General features: G+C 37.3%; 1 protein-coding gene across 2 annotated transcripts; it reads right to left on the bottom strand.

Moving 5' to 3' along the window:
- Window positions 1-771: 771 nt before the first annotated feature.
- Window positions 772-17,069, bottom strand: LOC137386977 (myelin expression factor 2-like). Of its 2 annotated transcripts, XR_010977858.1 has the most exons (16): window positions 16,984-17,069; window positions 15,343-15,506; window positions 13,594-13,745; window positions 13,155-13,376; window positions 12,892-12,957; window positions 9,852-10,032; window positions 9,543-9,617; window positions 9,289-9,348; window positions 8,970-9,185; window positions 8,790-8,885; window positions 7,660-7,802; window positions 6,949-7,102; window positions 5,729-5,826; window positions 3,692-3,761; window positions 1,950-2,062; window positions 772-1,598 (listed from the first exon to the last, which is right to left on the bottom strand). XR_010977858.1 is itself a non-coding variant. In XM_068073232.1 (13 exons), the coding sequence occupies exons 1-13, from the start codon at window positions 17,046-17,048 to the stop codon at window positions 5,759-5,761; spliced, it is 1,662 nt and encodes a 553-aa protein (XP_067929333.1). In that variant the 5' UTR covers window positions 17,049-17,069; the 3' UTR covers window positions 5,279-5,758. The 2 variants fall into 2 exon arrangements, 1 of the variants encoding a protein (XP_067929333.1); XM_068073232.1 differs by lacking the exons at window positions 772-1,598; window positions 1,950-2,062; window positions 3,692-3,761 and having other exon boundaries at window positions 5,279-5,826.
- Between the last annotated feature and the right edge of the window lie 93 nt (window positions 17,070-17,162).

Raw genomic sequence — 17,162 nt, 5'->3', positions numbered from 1 at the left:
ATGAATAGAGGACAATGAATCCCCTGGGAACTAATGGTAAGTTAAATTAACAGATCTTAAAGATGCAAGTTAAATTCCTAGAGGGTGACCCCCGAGACACTCTCTCATTATTTCTAATACCCATATCTGAAAATGCATGGAAATAAGCATGCTCCAGTGTCTATCAATATATTCGTATAAATGTTTCTGTATAAAATCACAAGAGCAGCAGCTTTGTGACACTGCGACAATAAATCCTTTACAGATCAGGGTGACTAAGGAGTGAGCCATGCTTCCATAAGGTTTTCATAAGTTGCTTTGTCATAATTTGCACAAAAATATATTTTTCCACAAGTGTAATAAAATTAATGTTCAGCAAGAACATGAACACAAACCAGAGATGAACGCAAACCCCTAGTCGACAGAATGCTAGTAATTAAATACCACGATCGCTATGCTGACATCAGCATATGTAAGATAGGCTAAACTAGATATGACCACCAAACAGATTTCCGATCTAAATAAACTTTGCAGATATCATTGCCAAAATCGCATGCAATCTTGCATCTTCCTGTCACTTCATGATGCCTTAGATACAATTGCTCAAAACAGGAAGGCTTTACAACATAAGTATGCTTCACTGATTTAAATAGACAACTTCTCAGACTAGGTTTTTACTGCCCATTTGTCAACTGATGTACTATTTTGACTGAAACAATGGCATAATAGAGTTCAAATTTAATACCCTCAAATCCATTGAGCCATATCACCTTCAAGGCTATAAAGTTGTAAAAGGAAGCAAGTGTTTTTATTTAGGAGAAACAACACACATTCAACACCATTTATAATGAAAACATTAATAGGGTCAGTGGCAGCTATTCCATCAAGAGCATCTCGCGCAACTAGTTTTTGAGAGTGGAAGGCTTTCAATATAACAAACTGAAAATAACATCGGAGTGGGGGGACAGTTTAAGAATACACCGCCAATCAACATGGAGTTACAATACCTCCGGTTCTGCAAATCCATTTGAGTTAAAATTACAGTTTTCTGTTTCACTTTACTTGTTAGTTGAAAGATAGTTTACATTAACAACATTCAGCATGAGTACCAAACAAGGTAATTTCTACCATAAATGGGTTGTAAGGGCCCAGAAAATATGTTAACATAAAAAGTTCGTGAAGGCTATGTGGAAAAAAGTCTCAATGTTTCGCATTTTGCGGCGTACCTCAAATCAGAGAAATTGTAGGTATAATTTTTAAGAAATGGCAGCCACTGACCAAAATATCTACAAAATTCCAACCATAATATAGAAAAGCTCAGTATGAGATTCTTCAACATTGAGCCCATGCATATGTATATTCATCCATGGCTGACCAATCAAAAAAGATTTCAAATAACTGCCCAAGAGGCTTCCAGACAATATCCTTAGACAGTGTTATAAATATGCACGACTGCACATGTGACCGTATGACAAAGAAAGATGTGCTTAAAATCACTTCATAGACTATCAAAGGTCATGCTCAACTGGCAAAAAAATATTTCCCGAGGTCAATAGTGATGAACCTAGCCCTCCACATTGGATTCACATTGGGAAGATAACTCAGACAAACCACAGATCCTGCAACAGCATAGAATAATGATAATAATTATATTACAAGCAGCAAGCAATTTGTTAATACTGGTTATAACATATTTTGGTTTGGAAGAAAAACCTGGGAGTATAATCTAATTCACCTTGGTCAGCAGAGGTACTTTGGTCAGCAGAGGTTTGGCAACTGTAGCCCGAATGATATCAAACAAAAGTAACCAAATAATAAATTCCAACAACATAACAGGATATATGCATCACGTCAAAGTCAAAAATTAAAAGGAAGTAGATGTACCACTGTGAATGGACACCTGTGCACACAAATACCGCTATTAGGAATAAGACAGTCATTTAAATGAAACTAAAGGGTAATCAACTAACCAATCAGGACAGGCTATCGATAATCGGTAAGGTGAAGATAAGACACTGCTTGCAGAACTTCCTCTTTGGCATACCATCGCGGATTCATCTTCTCATATCTACAGCCATCAACCCTATAATATAACTGATAGATTTAAAAGGAAGTCATGGACACCTTGGCTAACATTTTTATTTTTACACGAAGTGATAGCATGAATAATACATAACAGGCCTTGTAAGAGCTGAAAGTTTACATAAATAACCAGGTATACTAGTGCAATACGGGTGAGCCAAAGGCAAGTTTGGAAATACTATTAACCAATGGACAACAAATAACGTTAGGCACAACGTTAATGGGTTTTTAAATATTGATAACCCATACAACATGAAGTTGATAAAAACAACAGGTAAGTTTGCCAGATTTCATAGGTGTTTGTTTGTTGCGTGACCATGGCAGTTTTAGATAGATTGTTACGTTACAGTCAAACAACACGGAGAAAGGTTGCTTGTTTTAATAATTGCTTTGCATGTCTATATCACTGAATGCTGGAGCAGATATTTGTATAAAAATACATAATACTTTGTTTCATTTGTTCCATAAAACAATAAACAGTGATGAATATTTAGACTGACTACATACAGTAATAGAACTAATAAATGGTAGCAAACTATGCGAAGAGTTGAAGATGATACAATAAGCGATATGAAAAGAACTACATTAGTGAAACACCAACTATTTTCATTATTACTTTTACTCAATGACGGAAACCAAATTCAATGGAAGAGTATGTGATAAAAATATGCGAGTTAACTTACTCTAACTCACACCAGGCGGACTTTAACTTCTGACTCGCTGCGTGAAACTTAACATTGATGCAGCTAACGATGCACCATGTTTCTAAGTCATGCAACCTTACCATTCCAAAATGTTGCATCACCAAAACAACCTGGCCGACAAATACTCACCGATGCACAAACGCGATTTGATAGCGTTGCCAATTGCTCATGTTGGTCCACGCTCTGAATATGAACCACATTGACAGCATCATGCAATAAAGTTTCCTCATAACGATTAACTGGTCTAGAAACCGCACATGTTTATAGCAACTGAGAAAAACACAAGAAATCTAAGAGAAACTAGAGCTAAAATCGTACAGGCTTATGCAAATGGTAAGAGGTTTCAACGATGCAGCTTTCAACGATATGCACTTGATAAAATAGAAACAATTCAATACAGATATTTCTAGCATTCAGCGAGAGTTTGTTACGCAGTAGGCATTTGGTTGTTGCTTTCAACCATTAAAGCTCAACTTACACAAAGGTCAAATATATTTTATCAGAAAGTATTATTATTTTTCTATCATCCGTGATTGTTTATTATGTTTGAAGTGATCTGACTGACATTACGTTTCAAGATTAAAATCGGCAAAACTAAATCATGGTTGAAACACACAAATTCAAGCACCAGTGTGATTATTGCGTTAATAGCTGCACTTCTGCAAAGAGACCGGCAGAATCGACATGCATAATAGCCGATATCAATAACGAAACAGACAGCCGTGAAACTAGTGACATCATTTCAGTATTTTTCTTTCGAGCATTTTAACAGTCACCATTTCAATCTTGAAACATCCTGGCTGGCGGATCACCTTAAATAGCAAAAACAATCGCAAATGATAGAAAATACCAATACTTTCTGATAAAACCTACTAAAATTTGGTTTAAGCTCATCTTTAAGTTTCATAGCTCATGCTAAAGCTTACCTGACCCATCAACTAGATGTTCAGAAGCTATCCACCTTCATGAGCCTCCTGCACAAACCATGACGCTCACCTGAAAGATAAATTATGATGAAAATGCTGACACTTTGCTGAATGCACGAGAAGAGCAAGAACCATTAATAATGCTAAAAGATAATGCATGTACTCGCTTGGACCAATAATTTCAAAAGATCAACCTAGAAGTAGGCAGTCAAACCCAGTCGCCCCTGACTGTCGAAGCATAAAATCACATAAAATACACATGCCTTCGAGGAAAGAAACAAACATCGGGTGAAAGAGAATAAGTCGACCGAAACAGCTTTGCATTAAACCAAAAAGTTGGCAATAGATTTGTCACAATCATGTCTATAATGGTTTGAAGAGCATGTGATGGACTAGAGAGAAACTAGCATGAAGACTTCAAAGTGAGTCTAGCAGCGTTGACCAACAATGCTACTAGAGCCCACGTACAATACCTTGATGTCCGGAGCACTTTTTGACACGAGGCAGTCGAGTTGCCTTAATTGTAGATTGGCATCACCTTCATTATGATTGGTTGTTGCAACAACAAATGTAACCAATCAAAGACTAGACGGACAATAACCAGCAGAGTTATAGTCTCTGCCAATACAATCCGAAAATGTTGCCAGCCTGCGACAAGGATGATAGAAATAGGAAAGAAATCACATGTCAAACACAATGGAAGGTTGCAAGAACCCTCCGACTGGAGGGCCAGCATGGTATGAAGCTACGTAACGCATACCACAATGGAGCTATTTACCTTGTAACAACCAAAGCACCAAAGTTATTTTAACAATACTACTTGCCTCTGTTTGATGCATGCAGTATAATCCGCTATTGCAAAATAAATAGTATGGTCAACGATTTCTCTACCACCAGATACTAGATGAATGCAGCACTGACTAATTGAAGCAAGCAAGAAAATCATCGATATTATCAAGTTGAACAATCCATTGATTAAAAATCTTTAGCAGAACAGAACAAGATATGTTACAAAACAAACAAAGACTTACGTGCAGCTCATTTATGGACGGAACTTGCAGTACAAACAACTTGTCTTCAACTAAGTCTCTCAGATTGAGCAGCAGTCAGCCAGACTTGCAGCGTGGTACAAATAGAGAACCTAGCGACTAACTGCATCATGGAAGACAAGCGGCTTATAGCCCGACGTAATGCAGTATTTATGTTAATCCGCTATCTACGATTGCTGACAATAAAATCAGCGCAAAACACAACTCCAACACAGTAAATAATAAGTATGTATTCCAAAAGACCCAGACAAAATATCATTGACATTAATTATAACTCAAGTTTTGGGGTACCAGAATGATAAATTTTTGGAGCCCAATTTGCTGTAAAAATTTGAGCTTACAAAACCAAGACCGCAGAGATGCTGAATTGAGCAACCGAACGTCTTTTGGAAACGCCAAATAGGAAAACAAGGGCCACCTGTTGAAATCGTCTCAAAAAGACAGGTGAACGCAACAAATTTTAGGCAACATGCATGACCTAACTAAAATGTCTGGGTATACATCAAAGACGAGAATTTAAAACAAGGAGCAAACCGAGTTGAAATGAGAAAGGAGTGTATGTATTGAGGATATTCAATATGCCACCTTTTAGCACAAAGAAATACATTAAAAAGCAGCATATGTTGCCACGACGAAAGTGGATAAGGAGCAAACCAGACCAGGCCTTACCAACCAGTCGATAAATGGAATAGCTATCAAACTGAACGATAAGTCAGTACCAATACCATATTATACTACAATGTATTCACATCGATGTCTATGTACATAATTGTAATAAGATTCGAACTGAATCCGAGGTGTCTATGAAATCACCAGTAATCGCTAGTTAAGATGAACGATAAGTAACAACTCTGCTTCCCGACCTCGATGGATGATCGAAACAAGGACCGTATGAAGGTACGAAGAGCAACAACGAACAGGATTGGCCAGTCGGTGGGTGATAAATCTATTGTGAGTGATGATGGCTTGGTAGATGACTTTAACCAACCTGTAGTCGGATGCAGAATAACTGCCACCATTATCTTGGCGCCATGTTCAGGCGTACTTCAAGCTCTCTGCCATTCACCCTTGTCTTATTGAACAGATCTGAACAATACATTAAGGAGAATACCAAGCGATAACCTATACTTTATTTATTTCCATATTTGCTATGGGTCAAGTTGAATTTTGTAACCTAAAACCTCTACCATGGTTCTGGTGAATGCTAACGGTTTTACAACCACATACCTGTACAGTCAAATGTTTACTTACGGATCGTCTCAACATGTGAATTTGCCAAAATGTAAAATTCGAGCAAATATTTAACTATTTACATTCAGTATATGAAAGTCAACATATCCCAAATAGTTGTAGCTTTGTAAATAAAAGTGAAGAAACTGAGAACAACAAAGCATGAATGATTTTAGCAAAATAAGACAATACAACTGGGCTAAATAAAATAATACAACTGGGCTAAATTAAACCTCACCTAGTCTAAGTGAAAGTGAGTTATGCTGCGCATGGCTATCAACACTTCTACCGCTGAACCTACGCACCACCGTGTCTACACATTTGCTGGCTTACCTGATTATCAAGTAACAAAAACCTATCTATCTCCTTGCTAATTCATTTAGTTTATTTTAAATTATTTAATATAGTGAGGGTAATTATTTCTAATATTAGTTAAGGAGTTATTAAAGATTTTTGAGCTGTACAGCGAATTACAATGTCTTGACTAGAATATTTGCTTCAACGCCAGTTTTGACATATAAAACAGATGACATAATGAATTAACTTCGCATGATGCTAGACTAATGCTATTAGACAGCAATATCCTAAAACAGAGCGTGTGAACATCAATTTCATAGGTTTTCACTAGACCTGATTGAAGGAACTACAAAAGAGTAGAAGTATTTTTCATTTATGCCTTGGTTGAACTAAAGCTCAGCAATTCAAGATTAACGTGATGGCTAAAGATCAGTTACTAAAATGTGCAGTGGGGCTGTTTATAATTAAGATTACCAAGAAGATTAGCTCCGCCGGACTTGAAGGATATAATCTCTGACATACAGACAGATAAGATTACGGCTATTGGCAGGTAATAGAGTTATACTGAAAAATAGTTCTTGAATACTCGAGGGTAGCAAGTACATAGTGACAGATGAAATGGAATGATGACCAGCAGCGTACGAGATAAGCAGGGGCAGAGGAGTGATACACCAAGGATACTGACTGCCCGACGTGCCTCATCAGGAGAAGTGAACCGAACAACACCAAAGCCTCTTGACTTGTTGTCTTCATCTTTCTTTATTTCTGCGTACTGAACCTCTCCCGCAGCCTTAAAGGTCTCTTTCATCATTTGCCATGTATAACTGAAGGGCAGCTGAAAGCACGCGTTAAAACTTGCCAAATCACTAGTACCTCTAGTAAACCAAATCACTAGAAGACCAAATCACTAGTAGACCAGATCAATAGCAGACCAGGTCACTAGTAGACCAGGTCACTAGTAAACCAGGTCACTAATAGACCTTATCACTAGTGAACCATGGCCACACTGACCAAACTCCTGAACATAAATTATTAGGTATATCATACATAAAGGAAGCAATGCTTATTAGACTGATATGCGCACATGGCTTGCAATTACAATTGGAAGCCTATATACATCGTCAATACTCTCAACTTATCACGCTTCCAAGGAATGATAACAGCTTGAAAAGATTTCAGTCTTGAACTAGACAAGGCTATTTTGTTGCGGCAGTCAAGACCTGGCATTAACTAAAATATTCAACACTGTGTACACATAAGCCAGCATGTGATAATAGCAAAGTGTACTATGTTGAGAGGAACTGGGTCGCGCCAAAACTCATGTTTCAACAAAAATGTGATAAGATAAATATTATGAACACTCAACGCTGCTGCTTGCATCTCTCGACTCACATTTCTAACGAAGACACTGGTTATCTCTCCAGTATCGCTCATCCCTCTGAGCGGGGAGCGCCTCATCCTGTCCAATGAGCTTCTTTCCATTCCTCTATCCATTCCCGAGTCGCGACCTCCATAGCCACGCCCACCTCCACCACCTGGTAGGCCAAAATTGCACAAAGTAGTGGCAGGAAAGTATGACAACTGACACTGGCCCAACGTACGTAATCAATGAGCTAGCAGCAGACAATCACTAGTGTTACACGCTACGAATTTTTGAGCTTCGAAGTTGCGGTTTTGATCGTAGGAATGAGGAGGACATTTTTACGTGATATGAAGGAGTGGTCGCACAACTCCCAACTGTTCGTAGCTGACGAGTTTACATGCTAGGAAGAAATTGTCGCACAACTTCGCATTTTTTAGATCAGCCTTTGGCGCTTTTAGCTACAGCGGGGCGCATATTTTATATCGCGGCTTTAAAATTTAAAATGCGTCTAAGGTCAAACGTCAAACTGTGTGGAATATTTTTCTTTCAAATTCGCAAATGATATTTTTTATTTTGGGGGTATTTTTAAAACACGTGCATTGAAAACAGAGCTGTGTAGGTATGCTGTAAGGATGTCACCAATGAAGACGATGAAAATCCAACCTCCGATCGCAAAGATTTATGCATTAGTAATGCGAATTTTGATGTTTACATCATACGCAGTACTTCGTTGTTGATATGATGTCTTCAAAAATATCCGCCCTCGAATCGGAGGTTTGAATTGCTTCGAAGAATTAAATATTTGACGTTTGAAACCATTTACATGCTACGAAGATGAGAAATACGACAAAAATTCGTAGCGTGTAACACTAGTGAATATTAACAGTTTGTTATATATATATATATATATGTACAACAGAGATATATACATGATTGTATATATACATGTATATATATATATATATCTTTGAGGGACCATAAGAAATTCACATTCTGTAGATTCCAAGTTAACAATAGCTTATTTGTTATATATCAACAATGGCTTGGGACAACAGTTCAATGTTATATATTTCTAAGAAACTGTAGTAGTGCTAACTTCAATTCAAATGGTATCATAGAAAACAACTTATTGTTCAAGCAAAAGTGTTTGTAGACTCACCTATATTGTTCATCATGTTGCTGAGAGTATTAAATGCCTCCGGATTGTTTTGTAAATTTGCTGCGAGACTTGCGAAGCCACTCAGGTCTCCCAGTCCTGTTAATCAGAGTAAAAAAGTCCACAAACACCGGACAGAAGACAATAGAGTAGCAACAACTAACTCTATGAACGCTTGCTGACCTTTTAGGTTCACATCGAGGTTCTGTGACCCGCCTCCAAGGTTGTCCATGCCATAGCTGCTGCCCGAAGAGCCAAGACCACCAATCGAGCTGCTACCGCCGCTGCCGAGACCTGAGCCAAATCCTCCAAGGCTTCCCAAGCCAGAGCCAAAGTCGCCACTGCTAGACATACCTCCCATGCTGCTGCTTCCTCCAGACCCACCCATCATCATACTTCCTACAACAGCAGACAATTACGCATTGTTGTTCCAGATTGCCAGCGCTTCTGCGTTTTTTGTTTGGTTGTAACTAGATTGTCAAGAGATGAAACTTTAACTTACCGCTGAGGCTACCCATAGTGCTAGACATTCCACCGAGAGGTCCCATGCCAGACCCTAAGCCTGAAACGAGCCAGCAAAAATAATGAGTTAACGAATGACAGAAGCTTTAACAAAAACTGATCGGTCGGGGTTGTATTAAACAAGGAGCCAGCTAACTTACAATCATAGGCTAACATAACCAGAGTTCGCTACGTAGCTTAAAACATCAAATTATATCATATGCCATGAGAAGAAAAAGTGTTAGCGCTACTTACTGCCCATAAAACCACCTGGTCCAGACATGGGGCCACCACCAAGAGGTAGACTTGATCCTATACCTTTGAGACCCTCTGTGATATAAAAGGGCATTGTTAGTACATCTGGAGATGTACTGCTAACACTGCTACATTCTACTTCCACGTGATATATAAATATTCAAAAGAAGAGTTAGAACGTTATTAAATATTATTAATTAAAATATTATTTAAATTTGATTATCAGATGAACAATTTGTTGTGAATCAGCACTTTTTTGCAATAAGACAAGGCTCCACAGGATTTGCAATATGAATGAACTATCCTCACCGGGTAGAGATGGTTTTTTCTCTTCCACGCTTGCCAACTTGTCCATTTTGACAGACATGTTTCGATCAAAGAGCGTCTGTCCATGAAACATGCTAATGGCCTGTAGAGCCTCTAGTGGAGTTTCAAAAGCAACAACAGCCATCCCTCGAAACTTTCCATCCTTGTCATTCTTGCACTCAAGCTGAATGAGATAGATGCGATGTCACGCGATTCAACAATATTTGCCCAAGAAAAACCATTTGAATGCGATAGCCATATCGGCCATTGTGATAAATCGCTCAAGTATTTTCCTGAAATTTATAGAAGCTCACAATTAGATAGTGCAGCTCCACAAGAAGGAGCCGCACTATCTAATTCAATACACAATTTTTGCGAGGGAATAGTACACCGCACGGCAATAAATTTTATTTATTAATTTTTGTGGTATCATATGTAAAAAGTTTTTCTACATAACCAGTTATGAACTGTCCAATAAAGTATATACAGTCAAACATGGATAACTCGAACTTCAAGGGACCGAGCAAAAGTGTTCGAATTATCAGAGCGTTCAAGTTATCAGAGCACTGTCACAAGTCCATATATTTACTTATTTATGAGTAGATACATGTACATATACAAACTATAATATAAATCAAAAGCACAAATGGCTTGTTTCAAATTAAATGCTTCTAATGTAAAGTTTAAAACGTTTTCATGAAAAAGTATAGAGATTTTTCTATCACTTGAGATTGGTTTGTTGTTTGAGGTGATGTTATTGCCAGGACGTTTTTCAGATTGACATTGGCAAAACTTGATCGTTGTTGAAATGCTCAAAAGAAAAGACATTTTTTTCTTTTGGGGTTTTACCCACGATCAATTTTGCCGTTTTTTCTTGAAGTTTATGCAGATTACCTTACTTTACCTGGGATTCGTTAAGAGCGACACTCCGAGGCAGTTCAATTAGAAGTTTTACGAGGTTTTACGGTACATTCTATATCACTCACGCTTTTTTAATAGATACTTATTGAATGTACACACGTATTCTGTGTTTAGGTCAAACGATGAATAGTTTTTTGTAGCTCAGACAACGTATACGTTTAATAACAACATTTTTAAAGACGTTTTAAACATTCAACATTCCGACGTTGATTCAACACGGAATCAACGTCGGAAAACTATTCATCACGGGCTAGCCGAGTCACGCACTCAAGGATTTTCGCCACGCACATACAAAACAACATGCGATTTTTGTTTTGTATGTGCGTGGCGAAAATTCTTGCGCGCGTGACCCGGCTAGCCCGTGCTATTCATCGTATCGCAGTATAAATCAAATTTCACCAAACTTTTAGAAAAGTCGTTGACAAAAATATTTTGCCGATGGTGGTAATAACGACGCTTATGAATTACGAAAAGATGAAGTTTACCTCTATGGCTTTGAATAAAGTGATTTTCTAAAGCGAAAACAACCGTTTCGGTAGCTGTTGGGCAAAAAAACAGTTCGAATTAACAGTGTTGAGTTCGAGTTATCTATAGCAATTTATCATTACGTGGGAACGGACCACAGGAAATGTTCGAATTAACCATGTGTTTGAGCTATCCGTGGACGAGTTATCCATGTTTGACTGTATAGACATAAATACAGTGAAACATGGATAACTCGCCCTCGGATATAGCGAACACATGGTTAACTCGACTGGATTTGCTTGGTCCGTTCCCACGCAATGATAAATGGCTCTATATAACTCGAACTCAACACTGTTAATTCGAACTGTTTTTTGCCCAACGGCTACCGAAACGGTTGCTATCGCTTTAGAAAATCACTTTATTCCAAGCCATAGAGGTAAACCTCAACTTTTCGTAATTCATAAGCGTCGTTACTACCTCCATCGGCAAAATATTTTTGTCAACGACTGTTCTAAAGGTTTGGTGAAATTTGATTTATACTGTTATACGATGAATACCACGAGCTAGACGGGTCACGGGCGCAAGGATTTTCACCACGCACATACAAAACAAAAAAAGCGTGTTGTTTTTGTTTTGTATTTGCGTGGCGAGAATCCTTGAGTGCGTGACCCGGCTAGCCCGTGATGAATAGTTTTCCGACGTGGATTCCGTGTTGAATCAACGTCGGAATGTTGAAAACGTTTTAAAAATTGTGGTAATTAAACGTATACGTTGTCTTAGCTAAAAAAACTATTCATCGTTTGACCTAAACACAGAATACGTGTGTACATTCAATAAGTATCCATTCAAAAAACGTTAGTGATATACAATGTACCGTAAAACCTCGTAAAACTTTTAATTGAACTGCCTCGGAGTGTTGCTCTTAACGAATGCCAGGTAAAGTAAGTTAATCTTTGCATAAACTTCAAGAAAAATCGGCAAAATTGATCGTGGGTAAAACGCTCAAAAGAAAAAGATGTCTTTTCTTTTGAGCATTTCAGCAACAATCAAGTTTTGCCAATGTCAATCTAAAAAACGTCCTGGCAATAACATCACCTCAAACAACAAACCAATCTCAAGTGATAGAAAAATCTCTATACTTTTTGATAAAAACGTTTTAAACTTTACATTAGAAGCATTTAATTTGAAACAAGCCATTTGTGCTTTTGATTTATATTATAGTTTGTATATGTTCATGTATCTACTAATAAATAAGTAAATACATGGACTTGTGACAGTGCTCTGATAACTTGAACACTCTGATAATTCGAACACTTTTGCTCATTCCCTTGAAGTTTGAGTTATCCGAGTTTCACTGTATATATATAATTAAAAAAACTCCAGAAATAGCACTGGTAATACTGATTGCGATCGAATCAAAACTGGACAGTTTTGTAGTTGACTCTAGCAACAAGTGTTATCAACCAAATAATCAACCAAGAAACTGGTATTGATCAAATGAGACTTTCATTACCACCAACTGCTGTTACATATGCCCTGTGTCTAGCTTCAACGTCTAAACAACTACCTCACATTTACAGTATATACAGCCTTTTTCTCCTGAGGGGCTGAACTAACGGACAAGAGAGGCAATATGAATGAATAATAAGAGACCAACCTTTGTGACTGAGCCAGCCATACTGAAGACCTCTTTGAGTTTCTGCTCTGTACATCGATAGTCTAGCTATAAAATGAAGTGGGAGTGTTAGATAAGGGTTATTGATTGACAGAATACTCAGTGTTCACAAACTGAAGGACTATCATCGAAACTTATGGCATGTCAAGATATATTAGACAAGCAGATATTAGACAAGATAACTACAAATAGGTTTATGGTAAGACTTATGGTATCGTATTTATCAGCACTAAGCTTGTACTTACATTAGCTACAAAGACCTGATTGGTGATAGGTCCCTCATGTATACCGAGTGATGTAAGAAGCTGGGGTGTCACTCCGGGTGGCAAATTCATGGGAAGACCTCCCATGGGTGGTGGGCCTCGACGGTCCATTGGATGATCCATGCCTCGATCACCTCTTCCTATCGGCCCTCTGTTGTCCGATTTGAGATCATTGGCGTGGCGCCTTCGGTCCCTTTCAGTTTCCTGAATTGTTTTTTTTTACTAACTTGAGTGTAATTTGACAAACAACATAACAGTCAAGTGCAGCTTTTTTAATCAATAGAATGAATTGAAATCTATTAAAATTTACGATCAAAACCGGACATCTGTGTGCTTATTTACAATGTAAATTTTACTGGCAAAGCAAGTCCTATTGAAGATTATACGTAAAATAACTCAGTAGGATCCCAAACAGGCTCACCTCCCGGACTATTATTTTTCGTCCACCGACTTCAAATCTATTCATTTTGTCTGCAGCTTCCTGCGCCTTGTTGACATCCCTGAACTCAATCAGCCCAGCTCCCATCGGCTTGCCATCAGCTCTGTCATACAGTGTCACATAGCAGTCCCCGACTGTTTGTAAAATCAAATGTGGAATCCCATTACAACGAGGATGCAAGCATAGAGGAAGATACATCTATGAACTAAGGTAAACAGGAAATGATTAAATGCATTCTAAGGACAAAATTTGGAGTTGCCTTCAATAGCCAATAGTCAGCATCCGATACTTTATTAAAATATATCACATTAAAGCAATGAGTGCTAAAAAACTTGAGATTTAAATTGCAAATTAAAATCTATGAACCATATCACTTATTGCGAATTTAAAACTTCCAAGGGGGATAAGAGGGAGGAGTGCATTGAGTTTGTAACAATGATTATGAGTTAACTTCATCTTATCCTAGTTCAGTATTTGTCAATTATTTTCTGTCATGGCCCTATTAGGAAAAAACATCTTACTTCACCTTCCCAACTATAAACAGCTTCAATTGTCTTTAGAATTGTTATAAACTGTAAACCATCACAAAACACTGTATCCTTATTAATTTGAAGCAAAAAAAGAAAGAAATATGAACCAACCTACAACAAATAATAATTTCAATTTGTTTTGCTATGCCAACATAGGAGGTGAATAACAATTGAATACAGCTATCTGTATTGATCTGTATTGCCCTGCAACAGAGGGATCCTTTGCTAGGCATCTATAAAATCACTACTAATACAAGAAATCGTTTATCTGTTGATATCATTTATTCGAGCGCTAACAGTGAAATAATATGCATTCAAGTTAAAAGCAAACTTTCTTTTACCATCCGTCAGATAAGCTACATTGGTTCAACGATGTAGCAAGGGCTAATGTTAAGGTGCGCTTACAATGCCATTAACATGCTAAATTTTGACAAACTGGTGTTTTGGAAGAAGTGAGCATCAGAAAACATCCATGTAAACAACTGCACTCCTTGCATTCGCGACGTAAGTGGTAGCCGCGGCGCCTAAACCGCTTGGTAGCTCAAATCACAACAGTGTTGATAACGACTCAAGCGAAATCAGCTCACACAAATAGTTCGCTTTTCATGCAGGTGGTTCTAGCAGATACACATTAATTTGAGGTGATTTGAAAATATGGTTGAGATCACCAACAGAAGCACTGCTCTCTCAATTATGAGTCATGACATTCCTATTGAGAGCAAATGGCTGACAAAACTAAATATAAATTTTGCTCACAGATACATATTTAATAGAGCTTTTCTGTTGTGGTAACTGCATTGCCCGAGTAGCACTAAATATCAACCACTTCACTTATGTGCTAGCAGTAAACAGAATATAATAATACTAAATGCATACATGTAACGTGGTGGTTTACTGCACAGAATGCCGATAACCGCTCAGAGTCAACAGACAAAATGCCAATGCACGCTCGTGCACGTGAACTTTTGCACCCAATTCATATGCTGGAACAATTGAAAACCAGAGAAAAATGCTTCATCCTTCGATTTAGCCTCTCAAAGCAATGATAGTTGCTGTATTTACTATCCCATGACAAATACCCACCAAATATTCTCATAATGGTGACCTTTAGAAACCCATTTGAAGAAAACAAAAACTACTGCTGGTCCGAGACTCCAAGTTTTACACAATATTAATTGAGAAAAAGGCCCAATAAACCCACCATGCTGTTTAAACAAGTCTTTCACATCTTTCCATTTGAGATCAAATGGCATGTTGGATATGTATAACCTTTTACTTTGCACAGGCTTCGCAATACGTCTCGGAGATCGGGAGCGAGACCGTGAATGTGAGCGCCCTCTGAGGCCATTTTCGTGCTGTGGAGACCTAAATAAATACAAATAAGTACCACCTCATTAAGAACATGAGAAACATTTGAACATGAACAATAATTTGAAGTCCATCGGACTGATTTAATTTAACTTATCCCCCCTTGTTAAAACACATTTTTGTGAGGCGATCAACAGTTCATGTTTTAGACTAAAAAAAATTGCACATTTCTTTTTTCTAAATAATGTCATTGCAATGCTATTACTTTTGTTTTCCTTTTCAGTCTGCCTAGCGATTGTTTGCATTAAAAAATTTAAGAGCATAGTGATTTAGTGAACATTCAATATTCTTGTTAGGGTCTACCTATAGTTTATATTGTAACAACATGGCTTTTAGTATGATTATACTAATACACGAGCTACAATTTCTCCAAACATAAAAGCAGCAAGCTTATAGCAGTTTCACCAAACAGTGCATGAGATAACAATACAGGGTTTAAAAAGCAGAGAAAATGACAGAACGAAACTAAAAAAACGACAAAATAATTGGTTAAATATGTTTTGTGAAAATTGATTTTTTCCGAACTATAAACAGAGAACATGATCCTTTATAGCCTGATATGAACGATTCTAAGATTACTGAACATCTAAATATGAATAAACGTCAGAACTATTCCTTTCCTATCGCAATTTCTGCGTGACAAAAACTTCCTGCATGAAATGTGACAGACGTTGGAGTGCAAGTTTTACACATGAAACTTTTTCGGTCCAAACAGGTCAAACTATTACACTCCCACACCGTAATGTTATAAGACACACAAAAATCGTTGAAACTGTTAATCAAACAAAAAGAACACAATTATTCATCTATTATATTGGATACTGTTTGTAGGCGCTCGGCGTTTGTTTGTGAATATTATTTATTGAGGTTTTCATGAGAAAATCGTGTTCTGTTGACCTCATAATTAAAAATTAAAGTTAATATAATGTGGTATAATATGATAATCGAGAATAAAATTGATAGTGGCTACAATAATATGATTTCTATAAGAGGATAATAAGATCGTTGATTGAGCTGAGTATATATATATAGTGTATATATATATGCAAGCTGAGTTGATTGAGTATTTAGATTCCAAGTTAGTAATTATTAGTATGGTCATTTTTAAAAAATTTTTAACGCGGGTGACACAATACTCTACTATTCTTATGTCAGCTATGGTTGTAAAGTGACAACCGATGGTTTTTAATAATTTTAATTCAATGTTGTTAGTATACCAGTGTTAGTAAATAAAATATAGAATGGTCAGTAGTCACAGTATGGCCAGTTAATCAATATCAAATGACAGCTCATTCACAGGATCTAATACCTCTTCTTTCATAATCTTGATAGCGTTATATTTAAAAGATTGTCTAATGCGTTAATGCTAATTTGCAATAAATACATATCAGTAACTTTCAGATATTTTCCCAATTAATTTTATAGTCACCTATTTTATGAGATACTATGCTATTTACATATCTAACAGTTATACCTATCAATCATGTCTTGTTTCATAATGTTAGTCTCGTAAGGCGTTGGAGAATACCGATCAGCCATGGCGATTACCCACAATTCTGTGCGAAGGCGCAAATAGGTATCTATGTCGCTATAAAATAACATCGTCATAGAATGAATGAGTGCAGTAACATTTTTGTTGACCTATCTTTGCGT

Source organism: Watersipora subatra, chromosome 2 (genome assembly GCF_963576615.1).
Source record: "Watersipora subatra chromosome 2, tzWatSuba1.1, whole genome shotgun sequence".
Lineage (NCBI taxonomy): Eukaryota > Metazoa > Bryozoa > Gymnolaemata > Cheilostomatida > Watersiporidae > Watersipora > Watersipora subatra.
The sequence above is the reverse complement of the archived record's forward strand: the minus strand, read 5'-3'. Positions and strand labels throughout refer to the sequence as shown.